Here is a 24,974-nt window from a genome sequence, read left to right on the forward strand (position 1 = left end):
TATTGAAACAATCTTTCCCTTCTCCACCCCTCAAACCACATCAGTTGAAATTCTGTAAGCGTTACAAGTTACTCCACAGGTTAATTACTATATTTCAGTTGCTCTTACTATTTTAATGAGTTGAAGTATAGCTTGCTGTCTGGGTTTCTTGAAATGTTACCAGAGGGTGTCCTGAACCCATGACTTAGTCAAAAGCTGTCTTGAGAAGCAGTCTCTGTAATATAATAAATTTACTTACAATTTGAGCATCTCCAAAAGATTGTCTATACTAAGTTTTAATTCTTTTTTTGCTCCAATTTTTGGACAGGACTCTCTGATCATAGTACTGCTTCTCAAACTATTTTTGAGGTGTCTTTTTTCTTTCTTTGCTTCCAAATTGATATGGCAGGATTTTATAGTTCTTTTTCATTCAGTGGTTTGTTTGAAGAGTAGTTTCAAAGAAACTACTTCTGCAGCAGTCTAATATTGAGATTAGAAAATGCGTGCTGTTTAAAATCTCTCCCTTCTTAAAAATTTTTTTCTTTAAAATACAGTGAAGATTCAAAGTTTTTCTTTAGTATGCATAATATTCTTGTGTTCTTATGTGATAAAACTATTGAGGATGGAACTATAAGATTTTTTTTTTTCAGCTTTAGTGTTTATTGCTGTGTTTAAGTGCAACACATTTACCTGTATTATGCTAGCATCTTAGTACCCAGCTCATGGACTAGGAAATTGCTCTCTTTGACAGTATACAAAAATGAGGCAAAAATAGTCTCTCAGGTGATTAAGACTTGCTTTTCTGTTGGTGATTCCAAGTTAATGGTAATGGAGATTATTTTCTTATGCAGTTTGCCACAGACTACTTGAGTGTGTGCAAGAAAACAAATCCTGTCCCATTCCACAGATATAGGTTAAAGGGATGGGTTTTTTCTTTCTCTAACGTATAATTCAGTCTCTTCTAGCTTTTTTATTTTCTATTTTCATGTTACAGTAGGGAGATGATTTTTCAGACTTAGAACAGAGGTGTTACCTTCCTTGCTCAACAGCAACTTGTGCTACATAAAGCGTACCTCCCAGACTGAGTATCTGTGTTTAGTTGTGCTAACACATAGCTTTTTTGAAGAATTTAGGCTCTCTTTGAAAGGTTCGATTGATCTTTTAACTTCAGATGAGAAGTATTTCAATGAGACACATCAAAAAGATTTGCTTTTACTTCCCTATATTAATTTCTCTTTTGACTTGCAATTTTTAGAATTTGTCCTCTATATTTGTATGTAACATGACCTACTGCATTTCATAATTACATACATTTTTGAAGTACCCTTCTGATATATTTGTATCAATATGTTTGTCCTTAAATCCTGAACTAAATAATTTAAATCTTTGAATAATATGGTTGAAAATACTTCAGTTACTTTTTGTTTTTCTTACATATTTTGTGGGAGGAGAAAAGGGGAGGGACTGGTGAACAGCAGTGTTCTTTCACTGGTGTGAAGTTACCTTTTTTAGTGTTTGTTATATACTATAAAGCTCTAATTCTTATTTTCACCTGTTTGATTTTTTGAACCTTGATTCAGTTTGATTGTAATTTTCAAGCATAAAACATTAGACCTGAAATAGTATTCTGAAATATAAATAAAAAGAACAGCAATAAACTTCAGAAGGATATTGTCAGGACAAAATATTAATTTTTTTAGTCTCTACTTTGAACTAGTTATTTTGTGGGTATGATCAGAAGACCATTAGCTTCACACTGGTTTTCAGACGTTCTTAGATCTGCATTACACCTTTGGTTTTGTGAAGACTTTTCCATGAAGTTATTATCAGAGATCCTACTGCAAAACTAAAATTGTTTATTTTCTAATAATACTTATTCCCCCCCCCCGAAAATGCTAATAATTCTTATCTTTGTACTCTTATGAAGTAAGATGAGGTTATTTTATCTCTGTAAATTAATTTATAGGTGAGCTGAGACACATAAAATTGAAAAGAGTGAAGGAAGCGGGAAATAAATCTGATAAAAGTAAAGGAAAAGCCTAGGTGAGAGAAATGAAGCTGAAAGAGGACAGGATGAAAATGTGTTAAGGGAAGAACTGGCTGATTTTGCGGTCAGTTTTTAAAAGCTAGACTGATTCTTGTCTTCCCAGTGTCCCTCCTCCAGGATATATGTTCAGAATATCAGCATCTTGACCTCATTTGTAGTTCAAATTTTCTGCACTTCTGACTTCAGGTTTCTGCTAAGTCAAGTGGAGAACCAGAGATTGATTAATACAGCATGGTGAAATACTTGGTATAAATGATGTGCCTGCCATCATTCAGAAGTTTGGGTAGCAGAGGACAAGAGGATCCGGTTCTCCAGGGCAAGATTTGTTCATTTTGTGTCTCTGAGATTAAGAATCATCTCATTTATTGCAGACAAATACTCTTTATAAAACCCTAATTAATTTCCAAAGCATATTCATCCTATGGGACAGATATCCTACAAAAGAAAGTGATCTAAAGCAGCAATTTCTTCAAGCAGTTGGCCAGTCACTTAAATAGTTGAGTATGTAGTTCTGAGCTTTGGAGTGCCTGACCTTGCAACTTACAATATTTTCCAAAATTGTTTCAGAAAGCGAACGGAAATAAATTCCACCACAATAACTGTACTCTTCTGTGCACAGAGTTTCAACTTTCATAATTTGATTCAAGAAAACCAGGCGTAGCATAATTGGGGGTAGTAGTGGTTTAATTGATAGATATATTTTAATTGCCATCAATTGGTATGATAAAAAAAATTGCTGCGACTTGAAAATCCTGTATTCACCTTCTGCTATGTGGCGTGCCATCTAACATTTTTTAAAAACCTTTATAACCTCTTCCTTTCCAGCCTGCCTCTGTTCCAGTCTCATAGCTTTTTTGTTTGTTTGATTTGTTTTGTTCCTATGGAGTCCTCATCTGAGCCTAGCCATGCTTGTCCTCCTTTTCCAAGTTATCCAGGTGCTTACGTTAGGTCATGTGAGAGGGCAAAAGCAGGTCTCTTGCTGTGCTCTATTCTGCTATCGTGTTACCTTCTGGCAGAAGTAATTGGTACTCAATGTTTTGCAGTCCCATTGTGGCAAACGTTTTTCTTCTGTGAAACACTGCGTACCCTGTACAGTTAGCCAGCAAAAGCTTAAAGATCACAGAAAATGCTCAGTGCAGGTGCAGTCAATGAGAAAAATAGTGGCTACCTATTAACTGCTAACCATTAACAAACCTCAAGTGAATTCTTACGGGTTGTATTTGTTCAGAGGTTTGTAAATTGGCCAACTTTGGGGTAAGATTTAATATAGTTAACAAAAACCCCAAATCCTATGCAAATATCAAGCCCTTGAGTACGGAGGTGGGAGAGCCTGCCAACAAAGTGAAGGAACTGAACAGTGGCTAGAGCTTATGCATCAGAAATCCTTGTGACTTTCCTTTTTCTTTCTACTCTTTCCTTGTTCCTAATAGCATTTTCATAAATGGCTGTTTGGCAATTATTAAAAATTTTTATATTAAGCAGTGTTATGCCCGGTGTAGAAAACTTTTGCAAGAAGTGTTTCAAAACAAAAAGTCTAATCTTACATTGCAACATATAATACAACTCTATTATAAGCCTAGCTAGTAGGATCACCTGCAGTTTCAAGGCTCTTTACAGGTGCACTTTACAAAGGCACTTTATAAGTTAAGCTTTCGACACAATGTTAACAAAGCTGTAACATTATTCAAACACTAGTTGATGTTATTGCTGTTTTGGGAAAAAAAAGTCAAATTGCAAATATATTCTTTAATGAATTTTATAGTGTGGGTATGGCAAATAAAACATTATATTCTGCATTCCTAGTCCATCTACACCTGCTGGTACACTTGGGGAAATTCAAAGTTTGACTTAAGACCTCTTAAATCATGACATGCAGCACTTGAAATGTCCTTTAAGATCTAAGCAAGTAGGAAGGAAAATTATATTAATAAAGTGTTAAACAGTTAAAATTGGAGAAGGTCAGGGAATGTCAGAGTTCTGCTGTGGATGTGGCTGAGCTTTTAAAGATAGCTGTTCATTATTTTATGGTTAAACATATATTCATTACTGTGTCCTTTATGAAGATGACCCACTACTGATTCAGTATATGAGAGTTCCATCCTTTTGTCTTCTGTAGTGAGAAGCTAATTTGGACCTTGTATAGCATCTCAGTAGCTGCAGGTGTCAGGGTGTCATTCTCCATGTATAAAAGAAATGGAAAGTGCAATGCCAGGTGTAATCACACTGGTTTTGAACTGTTGTGGCTAATTAGTTTATAGTCTCTGCAGGTGAAAAAGAAATAACATGGAGTTGTTGTATATGACCTGAATAGTTGAAATCCTAAATATTGTATGTGGATCACAGTGGTAGATGTGAACATAAAGCTGAGATCATGTGATATCCTTGGTCCAATTTATTAACAGCACACCTGTACTGTCCTCTTACTGAAGAGCAGGGTATGATATTGCATTGGATGGGAGGGGTGGGAGGAGGCCTTCATGTGAAGTTTTCAAGCTTGAATCAGAAGAACTAGCTGCTTAAATTGAATGGTGTCCTGCTATCCATTTTGCCAGGGTGGCTCCATGGAGCACAAAGAGCAAGATGCAACGTGCCTCTGTGGATGGGTAACTTAAGCTTCTGCTTTCCTGAAAATCCTATGTGTTATAGTTAATCTTCTGATATCTCCAAATGATTATTATAGCCGTTAGCAGTGTTGTTTGGTTTTTTTGGTTTTTTGCCTAGAAAGAGGTATACTGGTCATGGAAATGAGGCTGGCATCCTAGTCCATGTGCTATTGCTCTCTGTGTGCAAGGTGATGGATAGTGGAGCAGCACAGTATCAAGTGGTGTTTATAGGACAGTGATGCTGAATTCTTTTCATGGGAGCCTCTCAAAGTAGGTTGTGGCAAGCACACGTACACCATATGTGACTGCTATGGAGGGTGGTCTGGCCATTTTGAAATAAAACTAGGATGAGGAGGAAAACTGTGTGCAGTGGAAAGTCTGTTTGTTATAATCCTGCACTGCTTTAGCTAAAATAAGATTCAGGTGAAGCTATTCTGCTGTTCTGAACATGAAACTGATAGTGATGCAAATAGGGTCTGTGTTCATAGAGAAACCATAAGAAGCCCATATAAATAATTTTCTAGACTTCTTAAAGGGGAAGGCAAGTCGTTTAACATGAAGGAGTGGTAATTAGATAAATATGTAGACTCAGTAATACAGTAGTGAAAATTAGGGTAAGAGTAATTGGAGGGAGGGGAAGGATTATAAATAAATAAAGCAAGCCAGGAACTGAAGTGCCTTGAAAATTTAGAATTGAAGTTGACATTTCTGAGCCTTCAATTGATTTTTTTTTTTTTTTTTAAACTGATTAGTACAGTTATAATTGAATGTAAATTGCTTGGAAGTAATTCCTTGAAGCATTAGCATTACCCAGAAATAAGTTTGTTGCATTTTAAATATGTGGCTAGGAGAATGCATGGGCTCAGAGATCAGTTTTTGGGCATCTGGATGTGGTTTTACCTTTCCTGTAGCTTTCCAGTAATTTGCTGTGGTCTTGTGCTGAATAGAGGTTCAGCAGCCCTAAGAGGAAAGGACAGTGTAGTGAATCTTCTGCAGTATTTTGAAGTCAAAAATGCTTCTTTGAATTTTTATTTCTCGAAGTTCATGTTTGCTATGGATACTGCATTGCCTGTTGAGAGCTGCAGATTAAGTAGGATAAAACCCAAGTATTTGGTTACCAAACTCTTGAGCGAGGAGGCCTCTATGTTATATTGTCTATACATATGAGGTTGGGAATTGATGAAATGCAGTGGTCTTCCCTGACTCCTTTTGAAAATGTCATCCCTTCAGGGTGGAGCAGCTGGTAAACAAAATGCCTGTGGGTGCTCTCACCTGCATGAAAATAGTAGTAATAGGGTTATGCCCACCTCAAGGGGATAGTAAGATTGAATATGGTCAAAGGATTCAGAGTTGTTTAGAATGTACGGACAAGGAAGCTAAAAACCAGGTATACCTGGATTCTACTGTCATGTGGGAAAAGCCTATGAAGTTCAGATCTGAAGTCCTTTATTATGCCTTTGGCAGTAAGCAACATAAGTGCTTAGGGAAGTATATAATAGCATAACAGGTAAGATTTCTTAACAGATAGTTGCTTAACATATTAATATTCATATTGCACAAAAAAGAAAAGTAATTTTGTATTTTTTCCCAAAGAACTGTTGTTGGGCATATAGTGAAGATACCAGTTTCCTTTCATAACCACTGTTTGCCATGTCCTGCAGTCCACCAACACAGTCTTTAATCCTAGGTCTTTCTTCCAAGACTGCATTGCATACCTCTTACAGACTTTTGTCCTTGAGCTGATTATGAAACCCGATTTCAGAACTCCCTACTTAATTTCATAGCTGAATTATGTGTAACAAGACTTCTTTTGAGCTCCTAATAGTATTTCTTCTTAGTCGAGTTATCTAGAGCTCTCACGACAAAATATTCAGACAAGGTTTATCTACATAAGAGTTTGGAAAGTCTCTGTTCGGTACTCTTAGACATCCTTCAAAGCAACCATACCTGGCTGTAACAAAATGAAGATAGAATTAATGGTGAACGCCTTTGTGAAATGTCATAGCTATAAACGAGGTTTAGAATAAATACAGAGAGTAATCTGAAATGCACCAGGAACACAAAGAAACTTACATCTTATTTGGACCTATATATCTCTTTCTACCTGTTTTCCGCTTCCTCCATCTAAAAGTTTCTGTTCTCTAGCCTCTGCTAATTTTGCTGATAGTAGTGATCATTAAAGATGTAAGGATCACATTTCACCTGCAAGTGACCAGTGGGGGGCCTTAATTATTCTATATTTTTCTAATTAGTTGTCCTAATGAAGGTTTACAGCCGTTTTCACTTGTGCTTGGTCTTGAAGTATTGTTTTCATTGAAACAATTTATTTGGAGAAAGTGTGTTGAATTTTATTTTTCCTTAGATTTTAGCTTGGCTTTTCATTACTTATATTTTCCCATTGCGAGGTTGAGTGGCAATGAAATTTTACATGAATGCTTTTTGTTCTTGAAAATTGTGTCTAATAAATCTTGCATTTGTGTCTTGCTTAGTCCTGCCTAATTAAAAATTGAAATGTCAAAAAATAATTTATATGCAGAAACAGTGAGGCATGGTTTGGCTACTTTGAAGTAGAATTAAAAGATACAGCACATTCTTTGAAATCTAATTTTTGGGTGCAAGAAAGGAAACTTGCCATGTCTTATGAAGATATTTTCTATCTTCTGTAAACTGCCTGGTTTGTGTAAAAGAACATGTTTTAAAACAAACATAGCAATTTATTTTTAGTTGCCAGTGTGTTTATGAGCTAAGTTTAAGATCAGATTTTCAGTTTTGTCTTACTTTTGACTTTAAATCCATATATTTAAATACTACATCTATAAATATTGTCAGTAAATATGACCAGCTTTGTGGTATAATGCTGTATAATTCTCAATCACATGACACTGTCAGTTTTCATTTAAAATCAACTTTTTCAAAACTTATTTCTAAATGAACTTAATCAGACTAACTTCATTTAGTCACATCTGTTCATGATTGTTTTCCCCTTTTACTAGACATACAAATCATGAAATTAAGCTAATTATATACCATTATCAGCTGCAAAGAACTAGTTTCACAGTTTTATACCTTTTAATTCCCTGCAGGAGATTAAGGCTTGGTTTTTGTTAATATGTAAAGTGCAGTAACTTAAATGGATTTCCCTGCAGTTATTGCCAAAGGATTAACTAGTTTATTATTGTTTTTCACTATTGAAATTGGTTTTAAAACATTACATTTTATGTGGTTTCATTGATGGCAAAGCTTGTCATGCTATTGAGAAACATTTTCCAAATAGAACTGCTATATACAAGTAATTGTTATACAGCTATAAAGTAAAAGAAATAATTGTCCTGTCAGTGTTTATTGATGGTAACATCTGATTTTTATCTTCTCTGCTCCTCCCTCTTTTTTGGGATGCTTGTGGGGATACTGCCCTCATACAGGTGATGATGAGCAGAGTGATTGGTTTCATGAAAATGAATCTGGTGGAGCATGTGGAATTACAGGAGTCATTCCATGGTGGGAACAAGAAGACTCTACAGAGCTGGAGAGAGAATTGCCTGATCCAGTCTTTGAAAGTATCTTAACTGGTACTTTCCCTCTTATGTCCCGTTCAGGGAGGAGAGGTAAGTAGCAATCAAGCAAAGGCAAACTCAGTACAGTAGAAAGGTGTCTGTGCACTATACAAAATATGTAAAATTTTGACAAGATCTTGGAGTTACCAGTTTGTTTCCTTGAACTATTTCATTTTTAAGATATTAGAGAGAAATAATTAAAAAGTCAATGATTAGAAAAATCAAAGTGTAAAACTTGGCTCATTTTGATAGCCTACTCTTTTATTTGTTGTCTCGATGTTTGCATTGAGAATTATTAAGCGTTATTTAAAGTGAATCTTTATATTCCATTTTGTTCCTAGGTTCTGTGATAACACTTAGAATTCTATAGAAGTTCATTAATTCAAAGGCTGGAAAGACTAGTGTGACCATCTGCTTTGCTTTATGGTTGGGCCATATTGTTTGTAGAGAAGAGGGAAGGGTTCCTTTAGAGCAAGGACTGAGATTGTAACTTAGAAAATATCCTTTTTTTTTTTTTTTTTTTCTTTAAAATACTTTAGACAACTGTGGATCCAGTGTATCCAATGGTAAGTTGTACTAGTGTTTGACTGCATTTATAGCTAGGAACCCACTCTTAAGATTGAAGTTGTCAGACCTCAGCTTGCTGACAAAGAATTTTGTTGTACCTTCCTTCTGCCCCAAGGATCTCCTTTCACATTCAAATACAGATCTTTTATGTGAGCAGTGGTCAAATCACTTTTAAACTACTCTGCACACTGAATGCATTGAATTCTTTTGTGAGGCTTATTTTCCACATGCTTGGATTTGTTTCTGAGGACTTGGTCTCTGCATGTTCACCAGATTTAACATTTTCTAGTATTAATGAAGTTGTAAGTGATGCAAAAATCACTTTCCTACTGTAGTTCAGTATGCTCTGCTTAGGCAGCCAGCTGTGCATAGAACCAGGATGGCAGTAAGAAAATCTACAGTAATGTTCATTTTCATGACAACTTAGCCTTTCTCTCACTTTCCCATTCTGTGCATTTTGTTTCCACCAGTACAATGTTTGACACTATATTAAGATGTTTTTGTTTAACTGAAATCAGATTAATAGATTGGTATGCAATGGTGAATTTTATTGGTTGTATGGTATAGGAAATATTCTTAAAGTGATTCGTACTCCTTTCTTGTAGGTTTCCAGGGTAGATTTAGTCATCTTCATGGAGTGCCAGCAAGAAACATAAAAAAGGCTTCAGGAAACCAGAATGCATTGGTAGGTGCTTTTATTGTTGGAAGCTAATGTGCACTGTTCTTAGAGTTGTTTTTAAAAAAGGATACTACTCTCATGCTTATTTCCTAATGCTGTAGATAGATAATGGAATGGTAAGACTACAGCGCCACTGCTGCCTGATATTTTTTGTTTGCTTTTTTAATAGTTAGACTCTTCCCACTACAATTCTATTGTAATGGAATATTTGTGTGTATTTGTCCGTATTTGAATGGCAGAAACAGTCTGAGACTGTTTCTCAGTACTTATTTCGAACTGAGTGAAGGAAGAAGTTGGGGGGGCATTATTTAACATTTTCAGTATATATCTTGTGTGTACAAAAACATGTTTCTCTACAATGAAAATCAAACCAAAGTTATTTGAAGTTTTTCTGATACTGAAAGCATTCTAGGATGGATTGTGGTACAATTCTGATTTTGATTCCCCACCCCCCAAAAGTCTGCTTTGAAAAAATCTATCCTTATTCTCTTTTGTTTAGTTGACTTCTGTGTGGTCAGGGGAAAGGGTATATACAAAATATTTAAAGCAAGGTAGCAATGCACTTGTCATAGACATCATGCGTTCCTTTGGATTGAGTCTGTTCTAAGGCTGTGACTACAAATGAGAGATGTTTGAGGTTTTTTAGTACCTTCAGCTTTAGGAGTAATGTTTACAAGTGAAGGAAAGAAAAAATCCAGCTGTCCTCGCATTTTTGTACAGTCTAATGATTGGATTTTCCCATAGCTTTTTTCTAAAGTAAGATTCTAATGAATTTTTAAGAATTTGTTCTTTGGAGGAGGGCATGAGGAGCAGAGAGACTTGACTTTTAATTTAAAATGTTACAATGTATTCATTGTAGTGCAGTCTATTCCTTTCTTATCAGAATAGTGTTTGGAAGAGAAGGAGAATGTGGGAGACTCTTTGTCCGTGTGTAATAAATATATCCCAGCACTATAAATACTGTAACATTGATGTTGTTATTTCAGAACATTAAATGTTTTCAAATTTTAATTTGCCTAAACAAAATAATGTCCTTCTGAGAAATGTAAGAGCTATTATATGTGGAGAGAATAGAAAGGAACTGTTAGAATTTTAACTCGTTTTGAAGAGGGAAGGTTTTTATAATTGAAGTCCCTGTCCAATAATTGCCATTTGGAGCTGAATGAGATGCTTTAAAACCTTGGCCTGTGATCTTTGCTGTTCGTGGTTGTGAATTAGATGAATGCTATCTAGTTCTTGGTTTCCTGTCTACCTATTTTTATTTTTGGTTCAGTGCTTGCTTGAGCATATCTGGGATTTGTAGCCCATTTTCTAGGCTTATTGCAATTTCACCCTGGTATTTTATAGGAGCTATTATAACTGATAGGTTAGCTTCATGGTATTGATGATACATGGCTTAACTACCCTAAAAACTGCCTTTTCCTCTAAATTGTAAAAAGGTGATTAAATTTCAATTGATGAAGATATACTGTGATTGCATATATATAATAAAAAATCTTAATGTTTATTTTCTGTTATGCTTTCTGGATTGTCCTTAGGAGCCCATTTTGTCTTCCAGTCAAGATATCTCATATATAAAGTTGATATTGTAGTTCCCTTTATAACAAAAATGCAAGCCGATCTACTAAAGACTGGTAATTCAGTTACCTCCAGTTATTAAATATATCATTTACATAGTGTTGTGAAACAAGGTTGACATCTGAACGTACCTTCTAAGCCACTATGTTTAGGCAGGAGTGCATATATAGAATGGATGTGCAGTTGGCTCTTCAGATGCAGTGTTTTCTGACCTTCTTAATGACTATTTATGTGTGTGGGCACATCTGCTGCATCCATCTTTGCAAATGTAGCTGTATAAGCCAGAGCTCATGTGCTTCCTTTTGTCAGTGATTGCTTCTTAAAGAAAACCTTTTTTAGATACTCCAATCCAATGACAAAAAAAGTCATTTAATACCTGTGACATCTGATAACGCAGAACAAGAAGTAATTACTGCTATTAGATGGTAACAGTGAAGAATAGCAAGAATGCTTTTAGAAAGATTAATATCCTGGGGAAAGAACACTGCAGACTCAACTCATTAAACAGAGTTGTGGTGTGACTTAATTCTTTCTTTTTAACAGCGAGGAGTCTGGTGTCTGTATCACTGCTTTTACACAGACTTTAAAGGGAGACAAAGTAAAAAATCGAGTTTCCTACTGAGATACATTACCTAAAAGACACACACTATATACTGTAATCAGTCTAAGGATGTGCGGTTTGTATCTAGGGAATATGAACATATATTTAGCCCTTTGCATACAGTCAATGTATGTTTAAACTTTTTTGGAAAGGTTTAGTTGAAGGCTCACAATTATAGCAGCTAGCAAAGCCTTGAAGAGATTACTGGTTTAGGGAAGGCAGAATGAGTGGCTATGTTAGTACCTCGATATATCATCATCCTCTGTCAAAAAGTGTTTAACGCCCAACTGTTTGGGTGTTTTCTTGTAAGACACACATCAGGCTAGGAGTGTGATTGTTACTTGCTATATACCAAGGAAACTGCTAGCTTAAGTCATTTTCACACCACGGTTTCTAGAAGCAGTGGGAGCTGAGAATCAGAGGAAGAATGCTGCTCTTTATGGACCAGTTAGTGAGCTTTAATTTGAAGTAGCCACAGCTGGCACTCAGATTCTGTCCAGATGCTCTTCCTGCATTTCATTGATGAGTTGTTTAATTTGAACAAACTTATGGGTCTTTCTGTCATCAAGCATACTGCCTTTGGGTCAAAACACTTTTCTAATGATTGTACAACACTGGACAAGCAAGAGAGAAGTAAAAACCTCTCATGCAAATACTATGAAAATCTTCACCTAATCCAATGTGCAAGTTGAATGAGTTGTCATACAGCAGATGACAACTGGAAAAGCTGAGCAAGAAAAAGAAAAAAAAATTCATCAGAATGGATTATATCCTTTGGATTGTCCAATTTACTTAAGATAGGCACATTTGTTATGGAATCCATAATTAAATGGTTTGTCAGGCATATATTTTGGCATACAGTTATAATGCTGGCATTTCATGTCTTCATTGCCTTGTTTTGTGGCAGCATCATTTGTAACAGAACTTTATTTGGAAAGAAATAGAAAAACATGTGGCTTTTCTAATACGCTATGCTTTCGATCCCGCCTGTTTCAAGTTGCTTGTAGAACTTTGTAATTCTAATCAGAAACATGATATATGTACTTTCATACCATACCAGTATTTAATGTACTCTTTTAATAAGGTATATTGCATGAAATCTTATTGTGCTTGGTTGAATTCTGCAGTTATACATGATTAACTATTCCCAACCCCCACATTCTTCTGTTAGGCAAAAGTTCTACAACTTAGAAGTAGTGTTCTAGGAATGAAATGCTGATTTCTTAGAAGGAAAGCTTTCTTTGTCCAGTCTTTTCTCTGTATGTGTTTATAGACTTGCACGTCATTTATCTAGTACTATATCTCTGTCCTTTCCAACAAATTAGACATGAAACTTTGGTATTTAGCAGAATAAAATCAGAAATCTAACATTTTAAATGCATTGGAAATGTGAAGGTTCATGTCTATGATGTAGAATACTAGATGAACTCTTTACCTTCAATGATTAAGACTGCCATACTTTTCTCAGATGGATTCCTGGGGAGATCACAGAAGACCTAATTAAAGAAAATAAGAGTTAATAATTACAGGTAGTGAAAATAGAACCTGACTACTTTTTTGTTTCTTTCAAAACGTGTTGCCTAACTTAGTATTCAATGACTGAAAAATTTCACTTTTATTCACAACTCCATACAAATAAGCGAATGTTGTAAAAATCAGTGCTGCTGTCTTAGTTGTTCCCTGTGTGGTTCTAGATACAGTTCCTTCCCTGAGACAGGGAGAGACATTGTAGGGTTTTGTTTAAGGACTCTTATGTGTTGTCTCTTCCTGCCTGGATTGTCTGTCAGGGCTGGAAGCTGGCAAGTGATTTCACTGGGCTAAAGTGCAAAAAACATGACCAATAAAAGTGGTGCTTTCTTGTGACTCTGCCAATTTTTCCATTCATCACCTTTATGTCATGGGTTTTGATTTCATAGTATTAAAGACAGCCTATTTTAAGTCTTGCACACCTAGGACTGATTTTTCTTTTTGCACAGTTGTACTATTGAGCTTGACTGTACATAGTTGTAATTATTCAAAAAGGACTTAAAGAATGAAAGCTACATTTCGGAGACCTGTTATCTGAAGGTGTCTGGGTATTTCTGTCAAATCCTGTGACTCTTGTTCAAAAGTTCCAAAATAAAAGAACTTTTCTCAAAAAATTGTTGTCAGATAACTGCTAGTCTATTGATGTGAGGAGAAAAGATGTATTGAGCACTCATGCTTTTTGTGAATTGCTTTCAAAATGTAAAATCAAATTAAACATTTCTGCTTCTAAGTTCTTTCTAACTGAAGAAACAGCCAGGTGTTTTCAGGAATTTTTCTTGTCAAAATATTTTGGAAATTGAGTGAAATGGTATTTAATAAGAAACCTTGTTACAGATCGAAGGAATGTTTTCTTAAAGAGTAAGTTGGGTATTGTTTTTGCAGTACTGGTCAGAAGCCTCTTTGTGGATGCTCTGCAACTTTTAGAAAAACATTACTTCTCAAGTTAAAGTTGATTTGGTGTTGTGGAGAATTCTTTTACACTGGATGTGTGGCATATAGTCAGAACACAATTCAGTTTCAGTTAGGTGCATGAAATAACTTATCTATAAATTTTAATTATTTTCTTCAGTTAATGACTTTTGTCATCTAGGGAGATGTGAGTGGTATCAGATGATGTCTGCTAACAAAACTGAACTCTTGTTGGTTTCCAGACTTTCACTCATTCAAAATCAGGAATATTAGGCCTCTGTGTCCAAGGATGACACTTTGAAACCTTAAGCTGCTAAAGCTGCGAATGAATTTTCTTTTAAATGGGTAGGAGCTTTTGGTTTTTTGTAATGGGGGTTTCAGTAAGATTTCCTGTCATCAAATATATTTTTAGCTATTTAAAGCATTTCTTGCCATGCTTTTCCTTTTATCTTTAAAATTTTTTTCTTGTTTGTAATTGTTCTAATTTATATCTGCTTATGCAAAATGTAGTAAGTCATGCTCTTTTAATCCTCACTTTAGTTAACTCAGTACCTTAGTTTTACAACATAGAGTAGAAGGACAAACTTCCTTGAGGATTGGGTGTTTTCCTGCACTCATGTGCTTCCTACATATGTGATTTTTCAGACAGAAAAATTCAGGTTGTTAGCAGAGGAGGGGCTGCTGTGACAGCAGTTCAGGTCCCGCCTTTGATTCTTCCAGTGTTCGGTCACTATTGGCAAAAATGCTACAATGTTCCTAAGGAATGAGTCAAATGGCACTCTTCTAGACTTCAGAGCTTAGGTTAAAATGGCTTTATTTTATGAGAAAACAAAAGGAAAATAGCTTCTGTCACATTTCAAAACCCCATTATAAACAATGTAGGTTTCAAAAATGGGATGTAAATATTGGGGATGATGTTGACTTACTTGTGATGTTCTTAACTTCATGTATCTAATATTTTTTGGAGAACTGCTTACTGTTCTTACACCTGCTATGTATTTTGCATAGTAAGAGGTTCTTTTTTCCACAAATTAATTTTCAAGTGCATTTTTGCTAAAGCTTTCACTTATACTGACGCAAGCTTAATATAATTTGTTCTACCTGCCATAGTAAGCACCTGATGGAAGAGTAAAACCTTTTTAGTGACTTTAGTAATAGCTTGGCATACTTACTCATCAAAAGAATCCATAATTGCAGCTGTACCATGTTTCATAGTAGGTCAGTGTTTTTCCAAGTTATTCCCATCACTGGTAGTACCAATGGTGGTACCCGTACTTAAGGCACAGTTAAATATTGTTATCGTTCAAGGCAGAACACTAGAATTAGTAGACCAGTTCTGTCATATAGTTGTCATTGTTACAAAGTATTTTGAATACTATTTATCCTTTATGGGATCTGAGTGTTCTAATAAAGTCTGTCTTACAACCTGCGTTTGTTTTAACCAACAGTGATTTTTGTGTCACTTGTAATCGTCTAATGAAAATCTATGATCATCTTGGTGTCATCAAACCAGTAAACAGGCACAAATGATACCACAGCATTTCTGTCTCATTTGAAGCTGCAGTGCATTACCCAAAAAGGAGTTACAGGTAACTCAAGTACCAAAAGTTTAGATTTCAACAAATCTAAGGTCGGTCAGTTTTATTATTAGTTTTTTTACCTAAGTGTGAAGCCCCTCTGCCATAATTAAAATAGTTAGAGAAATCCTCAGCTGGTTTGTAGTAGTTGTAAGGGCACTAACTGGTGAAGGTGAGCATGTGATTGTTTTATTCTTTTCTTCTATATCACTTATATTGTAAATTAGAGTAGTCTCGAATTGTGTCCTAGTTTCACTCTTACAAAACGTATGCCTATCAATAATAAAAAAAATAGTTTAAATGCATCAGGCGGTTAATAGCTTGTAGAGGTAACAATTGTACTTTGTCAACAAAATGAAGATATCTCGTAGGTATAACCACTGAAACAGATATTCTGTACAGCAGAGCTAGCAATGGTTTTTCTTGGTATTTCACCTGCGGTGATGACCAAGGCATACCTTTAAAATATCAAAGATTAACTTCTGTCAAGCTAAAGTGAATGTGGTGACTTTGTCTCTTTTCTTGGACTCTTACTTCAAGTATAGTGTCAAAAACAGCATCCTACTTCAGCAAAATAGTTGCCCTCCAGCATTAGTCTCGGAAATGCCAAATGTGCTGCTTATTTTTTAAATACATCTTGTGGTTTATTCGTGGTGACAAGTGCTATGAACTGTTAGTCTGAGCAGTATTCCTTGTAATTCACCTTAACCCAACCACTCAAATGATAGTCATCTACAATTACACTTAAGTTTACTTTTAAACCAGGGCAAATAGCATAATGATATCCCTTTTATTCTTCAGTTAGTGACTGTCTTGAAAACACATTTAATGTGGTTTTACAGCACTTCTTACAGATAATAATGATTTTAAAAACCTCTGACTTAAAAATATGAGGCAGCATAATTATTCCTCTTGTCGTCTTCTGCTTACCACAAAGAAACCCTTCTTTCTGGTGACTGGCTGCATGAAATGGTTCTTCTGCAGACATTTGGAATGTGTTTGTTTTGACTTCCTCAGCCTGTATTGGTTCTTTAGAATTGCACTAAAACTTAAAACACCAATGGAAAGAATTTGTCTTTAAATGTAATTGGTTTTAGTATCTTTTCTGCAAAAAATTTGCTAAGTCGTGTCTCTTCTAGAAACTTCTTAATTCCTCAATAGCAACATTTTGAAGAATTAATGGTAAAACAACAACATCTTGTACCCAGCATCAAGTTATGTGTTGTATTTCCTTGTATTGATGTTGATGGGGGAGTTGATTATTTAATGCTGAGAACAGACAGAAAATCTTATGTGTAATAGGCCAGGAACACATGCACAGACAGTGTGGCTTAGCTGATGAGCAACATCTCATTTATGTTGTACTAACATCATAAATGTCAAGTAAATCATGACAGTGATTTCAGCTAACACATTGTTTAGCATTTTTTAACTGAAAGCATGTACAAGATCGGATACAACTCCTAAACCGCTGAAAGTTTCTTGCAAATTCAAACCATAATAACTTATTCACATGAGTAGGTTTTCCACTCTGTAGGATACTTTGTCTTTTTGCCTAGAAGAGGTGGTGTGGGAGAATGAGGGCTACCAATAGATGGAACAACTTGAAAATAGTCCAGCTATTATTTCAGTTGCATTTCATATGGTGGCCATCCACAGGGAAAACTTTCATAATGGCACTTTAGATACCTAATAGTACTCTAGTATCTAATAATACTCTGCTTCTGTAGAAGTCTAGATCAAGCCTCTTAATAGTGGCCTTCTAGATTTGTACTGAGATACACAATTTATACTCAGATGCGCTCATTTCTGTTTTGTTCTCTAGCTCTGTTCTAGCTTTACTTTGTAATACATATTAAAAAAAAAGTCTTATCTGAAGAGTGATTAATATCACTTGCAGCTCATCTTTCAAATCGTTACTATAAGACTGCAAGGCAAAGACTGGGAATTAAAATGTTATAATCTTGTTTCATTTAAAAGTGAAAATGCAAACTGCATTAAAATGTTGGGTTTTTTTTTTCTATGTACAGTCTGGGTTCTTATGGTTTGTACCCAGAATAAGAGGCAGCTGTAAAAATTGTGAATTAAACTGGATCTTTAGTGTCCTATCCAGCAATTTGTCATGGAGATGCATATATCAAATAACTGCAAAAGGCAGCAGAGAAAATAAAGTAGCAAACACACATGATGCATTGTGTTGAAACTGAATAGCCCAAGAAAATTATTCTGCTAATTTTGTAATATGAGAGATAATACAGGAATGAAGAGGTACTCCTCCGCCATTGTGTTCGATTACTGTGACTTTAGTTAGTCAGATGTAAAGACAACCTGTTAAAAATAACCATTAAGAAGTGGAGCAAACCACAGTTGTTGTAGCTTAACTTACCTGGGACTTAACTGGAAAACAACGTTTGCTACCATTTTGTTTCTTGAAGTAAGAAAATCAAATGTACATGTGGAGAGCGTAGTTTTGAGGAGGGAAGAAAGTACTCAAAATTTGTTAGGGGATGCCTCTTCTGATAATTATGCTATGGTATTTACAGCAAGTAAACATGTAACTAAACACAGAAAAGACCCTTTTCTTTACAGAACTGTAGGCTTTGTTTAATGTGTTTCTGAGATATCTTCAAATTGAATAACTTGCAGAAGTGAATACTTTCTTAAATGTGTTTATCCAATATCAGAGACTGCAATCCTAACTTTAAATAAATCGTAATAAGCAATCCTAGAATGGAAAGGTCATTTCCTGAAGGTAATCAGTAAATTAATAATGCTGTGGGATGTGAGGTGTGTCACAGGAAAATTCAAAGCTGCTGTGTTTAGTGGTGTTGTGGTTTAACCCCAGTCAGCAACTAAGCACCATGCAGCTGCTCACTCACTCCCCCCTGGTGGGATGGGGGAGAGAATTGGAAGGGTAAAAGGGAGAAAACTCATGGGTTAAGAACAGTTTAATAATTGAAGTACAATAAAATAGCACAGATTAATAGGTAAAGTAAAAGCTGCGCACGCAAACAAAGCAAAACAAGGAATTAATTTGCTGCTTCCCATGGGCAGGCAGGTGTTCGGCCATTCCTAAGAAAGCAGGGCTCCATCATATGTCACGGTTACTTGGGAAGACAAACATCATCATGCTGAATGTCCCCCCATTCCTTCTTCTTCCTCCAGCTTATATACTAAGCATGATGTCGTATGGTATGGAACAGCCCTTGGGCCAGTCTGGGTCAGCCGTCCTGGCTGTGCCCCCTCCCAGCCCCCCTGCCCCGTGCACCGGGCAGAGCATGGGAAGCTGAAAAGTCCTTGACCAGTGTGAGCACTATGTAGCAACAGCTTAGCACTACTTAGCAAGAACCAAAACATCAGTGTATCAATGTTATTCTCATCCTAAACCCAAAACACAGCACTATGCCAGCTACTAAGAAGAAAATTAACTCTCTCCCAGCTGAAACCAGGACAAGTGGTCTCTTGATATTGTGGAAAACCTTACACATAATGTTGGTATGATCTTTTCAAAAGCATAGTGATCTTTGTTTTGTGTGTACTTAAACCATTTGTCTAGTTACTGAATTATGTATCATGTGTTGGAATAAACAGGACAACAAAAGGTTTGTTGACATCAGCACTTCCAGCTGAATTGGAGTGGTTCAGGAGACTTGGTCCTTGCTTTTTAGTTGCTGTCCCTTCAGTTAGGACACATTAGCTGCTTTTCTAGTTTCTTTTCTAAGTGAAGTTTAAACAGTTGCAACTGATCCCATGAACCCTTTCAGTCCAACAGTTTTGATAACTGCTCAAAATCTGTTCACTCAGCCCCTTGCAATTTGATTCAGCAAACTCTTGCTTCTGATGATCTGATTTTTGTTGTGGTTTGTTTCTCCTTTTCTTGTTATTAACTCATTTGACAGGTGATTTTAAAACCTGCATACACAAGTATGAGAATAACTTTATTATTCTGTTGCTTCTCAGCCTTGACTTAGCACTCCTGCAGATTGTGATTTTAAAGGTCAAGGAAGAAACTTATCCTCAGTTCAAAATTGTCTATTTTCTTACTGCTAGCTGATGAGCAAACTCTGTTGCAACCGTCCTGCTATAGATTTATTTTTTTTAAACACTTGTAAAATTCACTCTAAAGAGCATTAGATAAAATGTGCCCCATTTCCCCTTCTCCCTGACCCCCTCCCATTGGATTGCTTAGTTCTAAAAGACTTATTTTAAAGACCTAAACAGATAGATACAGTAGGTTTACAGTAGATTGCATTTTTATTCTCTATAGAATGTAGTCAGACTGGAGAAAGAGAAACCTTTTTCCTGTTTTATGTCATGTTATGCTTTGAAAAAGAAAGCATGCATATGGCGATTGAGATTTTGTTGCTGTACTGCTTTCTCTTTTTTGTTCTTTTGAGTTTTTTAAAAATCTGGAATCTAATCATTGATGTAGATCTAAGGCAATTTAAGACAATTTGCAGTACCTAGGATAACTTTAAGAACACTGCCTGTTAGAAGCTACCATAAGGCAGGTTTCCCATGCAGCAAAATATAGCACTTAAGGTAAAGATAGGAAATGACTGCATAAAAACAAGGGCTTTTTATGCATAAATAGAAGCTAGCATTTCAGTGTTAAGTTGGGCATAAGTATTTCAAAATAGATTGTTCTCCCTTGTTTGGGAGAACAGAACACTTAACTGTATTTTGTCAGATTATTGAGAATATACGATGTGACTATTAATTTAAATATTATAAAACTCTGAAGGATTTAGTAAAGTTTTCTTTATACACAAACTGGTATCTTTATAAAATGAATCCCCCTGTATCAGTGTTGTATATGCTTATTTTCTTTAGGGTTTAATGTGGTATTTTTTTTTGTTTCAGGAAAACAACTTCATTTACATAGGATGTTTTACTGAATCTTATATTAAATATTGCTAGAATGTGGAAAATGTTTTAAAAATATTTGGGGGTTGATGGATTAGTACGCTTCAAAGGGAAACAAAACACTAAATATTTCTAATCCTGCATTATTTACCGCATGGGTGGTTAAATGCTACTTTAAGCCCCATAAAATTAAAAGGGAGAAATCTGCCAACTGTAGCAGGAATTGGATTTAGGAAGAGTGGTACAGAGCCAAAATATTGCTACAGAATTAAATGTCAAAAATCTTCTTTAATAGTAGATATATAGTTCACAGTGCCTGGTTATGATTAATACATTTAATCTAAATCACTGAAAGTTGCTCTCTCCTTTTCCATAAAATACAATAGGACACAAATCAGTTTTACTGTAGGTGGATAACAATTGGAAAATAATGCATCTTCCCGCCCAATAAATTGTCAGTTATACCTTTTAACTAAAATCGATTCATCTTTGCAAAATTTATTACAATTTCTAATAATAAATCTTTTCAAATGTTTATTCATTTGCTTTTTGATACATTTGTGCCACTTTTGCTATGGTCTAATGTTTTTTCTTTTGATTCATTGTAAATTAGAAAATCTATTTTGAGTCAATTTTCTAGTTAAGAAGTTAAAATCTATAACCTAGCCATTTTTTCATAGTCTCCTTTGCACATTTTAATACCCTTGAACTTAGATACAATCCAGTAAATTCTGATCAGAAGACGATTAAAAGATTTTTCACTGCAACTTCTTGACTGAGGGCCAGATTCATAAAACAAGTACTTGTGAGATTGTTAGCTGGTTTTCTCCTGCACATCTCCCCGATTCAGAGAGGAAGATTGAAACAATTATAGCAAATGAACAGATACACAGGTTTTTGCTGAAGATTTTTAGTACGGACAATCAGAATTGCCCTTTTGAATTAGAATCCAGCTGTGCCCATACAGGGTATGAAAGAAGGCTCCTTTTGTTGTCCCTTTATAGTAGCAAGACGGTACTACTGGAGATCACTAAAGCATACTGTATGTTTCCCGTCATTTGTTGTGTCTGTAATTATCCAATGCAAACTTTTCAAGTGTCATCATCTGCCATTTCAGATTCTTAAAAGCAACACTTTTTTAAGAAGAAAATATTTTAAAAGAAATTTTTCATCACTTTCTCTAATGATTGATCTGCTAATCTGCGTTGTGAAATTGTGTTCACTGTTCAGCAGTTTCCTGCTCTGTATATAATAAAATGTGTCAGAGAGGGATAGTCTTAATTTTTAAAATGTCTACCAATAAGCATATTTCCTGTTCTGATCCAGTTAAGTAATGTGATCTTTTAGTCAGTTTTCTGACAAGAATTATGTATGAGAAGCTTAATCTAGTATGTAGCCATGTCAAATTTTTTAACGCGCAAATCTGTTTTGTTTATATTACAAATGTCAATGTTGGCAGAATAGAGGGACAGGGTTAGAAAACGTTTCAAACATAACTATGAAGAAAATTACATTCATAATTTGAACCTGATCTACAGTATCACTTATTGGTAAATTTGTGTAGCTGAAAGCATCTTGGGTTTTAAAGTGATTGATTTCAGAGTTAAAAAAATCATTTGTGTGGATGGATTGGAATTCATTAATTTTACTAATTACACAGTGAAGAAAACAGATGTTTTCTTAGGCAAAGATCAGATTTTAATTACAGGTCTTACCTGCTCGTCTAAAAATAGTGTCAATATGTTCATCGCTCTCTCTCAAAGTGAGTTTCTTATTTTTATATGGAAGTATGATTCTTATACATTTGTTAAGCCTTACTCTAATTGTGTACAAATACAAATCTAATACTCAGCAGGTACATATGTCATAATGCATGTATTTAGAAAATTCTTCAAGAGTAAGTTGGGTAAAGATTGACGCTTTAAAATGTCAAAATCAGTACTACCCAGTACTACTCTGTTTTCAATTATAATAGTGTGTGTTACAGAAATAGTCAGAAACACTTGCAACAAAGCTGAGTTTCCAGCAATTATATAAATGTGTCTAGAGTCCCCTTAGGACTCTTATTCTGAGGTATGTACTCTGTAGGACTACAGCCTACATAAAGGCAGAGTAAGCTACCATAGAGTTAGAGCAAGAACTAACAGAGGTATTGTGTATGTTCATTTTGTCCTTTACCAAATTGTTATAAATATGTTGTCTGTTTTTAATTTCTTCAAATATGTATTTGTCACTGCTATGAGGCAGTGGTGATCACCTAACTATACTAATAATTGGCAAGATCCAGAAAGAAATTACCTTTGAAAGGAGCGTTTGCAACCAACAGCCTGAGGATGCATGATCTGTAGAAAGAGTAACTCTGTTTTTACCACATTCTTCCATGCTTGGAAGAAGTGCATAAGAGGAAAGAAGCTAGCAAAGCATCAATAAGCGTAGTTGGTATAATGAATATTTAATGGAGTAAACTGATGCAAGGCTGTAAATGAACTTGGAGAAGTTACAATTGGCATATTAGAAAAAGTTGATCATTTTAACTTTGTGTAAAAACTTTCTAATTTCAAAACATAGTTTTCGCAGTACTTCATGATACTGTCCTTTCTCAGACTTTACTGTTTGACATACTTTATTTCAGAAAGTGCATATGTTGCATTGAAAAGAATTCTCATATCTTTTCAGTGCAAATGTGTTTTCTTCAAAATCAGAAGACTGTCCTATAGTGAGCACAATTTCTACAGAAAAAAGTTGAGATGTGTATACAGTAAAGCAATACAAAATGACAAAACATAAGTAGAGTCAATATAACCCATTAATAGCAAACTCCAGTGGTTGTCCAGATGTTCCATTATAGTCTTCTCTTTCTTTTAGATGTTACGGGGTGGAGAAAGGTGCTCTCTAAAAAGCAATCTGCTTGGGTGTTTTTTCAAGGTTTTGGTCAGGGGGATTATTTTTGCCTTTTGTCTGTAGAGGGAGATTTGTACGTGCTTTGCTTATTTCAGGGGAGTTACTACTGAGGGTGGTATGGTCAGAGCTGTTGAGCAGTCTTAGAGTGCAGCAGACCCAAAATCCCTCATGAACGTGGAAAGCTTCAATATGACTACCTGCTTTTAGTTGTGGTGATGTATTGAGAGGTTGTGGGACCTTGGAGAATTAGGTCCTTAATCATTTAGTGTTCTTTTAATGCTAGGTTAATAATATGAAACTACTATATTGTATTAAATTGCATCCATTATATCTGTAGTCTGCCAGTTTACCATGTAGTGATGATGAGAGTGGAAAATATTTTAATTTCAAATTTTCACTAAAATGCTAGCAGAATTATCCAAGGTTGTTGCAGACTATTGATGTACTGTTTGTTACTGGATCTTTGAGAGAAAATGGTGACCTTTCAGTTGTTGTTTTGGGTTATGTTCATAAATTCTGGATTTTTTTAGATATGTTTCTTCTACAGTTCTTCCATTAAATTAGTAAAGCAAAGAAACTTAATCTCAAAATAATTGAAATGGGAACATTGCACTGTGAAGAATGTGTTTTGAATCAATAGTGCTTAATACTCATTGTGGCGAACTATTTTGATAGGATACTAAATGTTATAATGATACCATTCAATTTTCCATTATGCCTTTGCTGCCATGAAGATCAACTGTAGAAATATTATTCTTGAAAGGAGATTAATTCTTGCCTCCTGTGCATAGAAATGTTTAGGGAACAGGTGAGTGTTTAGACACTTTGCTTTGGAAGGTAAATAATATCCTTGAGGTATTGTCCACTATGCTGTCTGTGGCTTTCAAAGTGTGTTACCAAGCACAACTATTTCTTACGCCTTCAGAAGAAAATAAACAGACTTTCTTGTCTACCTTAACCTGAAGGGAGACAGAAAACTGCCTGGAGATTCAGGTACATCTGGTGTCCCCTTTTATTTTACTGTCTTGCTGGAGGAGCTGAAAGTGGCCAGCCATGCTGTCAGTGTACACATAGCCCAGAGGTCTCAAATGGCCTTGACTTGCGCAAAACAGATTATTCCAGTAGGGTGACAGAGCTGGTTGGCTGTTAAGAGAGCTAATCAAAGCAGACACAAACTCAAGTATAATACTGATTATTAGAAACTCTGCTGGCATCAGACTAATTAAACGTAAACACCTAAAGCATTCATTTATTTCTTTATCAAAATTATCAAAATGGTGAAGTGCCCACAGCTGGGGAGAGGTGGGACTTTTTGACCTCACTTAACCTTTCTGGTATAACTAAGAGGATTTGTCTTGGCAGCCCCCTCTCCAAGGGGAGATCATTGAAACTGTTAATGATCTATCCTTTGGCAAAATGCCTGGCACAAATTCTCTGAGCAGACTTTTTAAAGCTTTGTGTGCTTTCCTTAACACACATCTTCTGACTCTGAGTGTTCTGAGGAAGCTAGTGGTTCTTGTCTAGGTTTGTACATCATTCTTCTTAAAGTTTACAAGGTTGTGTGCTTTGTATAGATCAGGCCTTTT

At 35.4% G+C, this 24,974-nt stretch overlaps 1 protein-coding gene across 2 annotated transcripts in view; it reads left to right on the plus strand.

Moving 5' to 3' along the window:
* Positions 1–24,974, plus strand: part of GPATCH2 (G-patch domain containing 2) — a 127,100-nt gene that overhangs the window by 14,456 nt on the left and 87,670 nt on the right. Inside the window, exons 4-6 of one of the 2 annotated variants that reach the window (XM_087776946.1) lie at positions 8,052–8,234; positions 8,723–8,749; positions 9,356–9,435. In XM_087776946.1, coding sequence (XP_087633072.1) covers positions 8,052–8,234; positions 8,723–8,749; positions 9,356–9,435 — 290 coding nt within the window. The remainder of the gene's footprint in view (positions 1–8,051; positions 8,235–8,722; positions 8,750–9,355; positions 9,436–24,974) is intronic. The other variant, XM_009472941.2, reaches the window with a different exon arrangement.

Source organism: Nipponia nippon, unplaced genomic scaffold (genome assembly GCF_047370975.1).
Source record: "Nipponia nippon isolate SJK-2023a ecotype South Korea unplaced genomic scaffold, ASM4737097v1 scaffold_4, whole genome shotgun sequence".
Taxonomy (NCBI): domain Eukaryota; kingdom Metazoa; phylum Chordata; class Aves; order Pelecaniformes; family Threskiornithidae; genus Nipponia; species Nipponia nippon.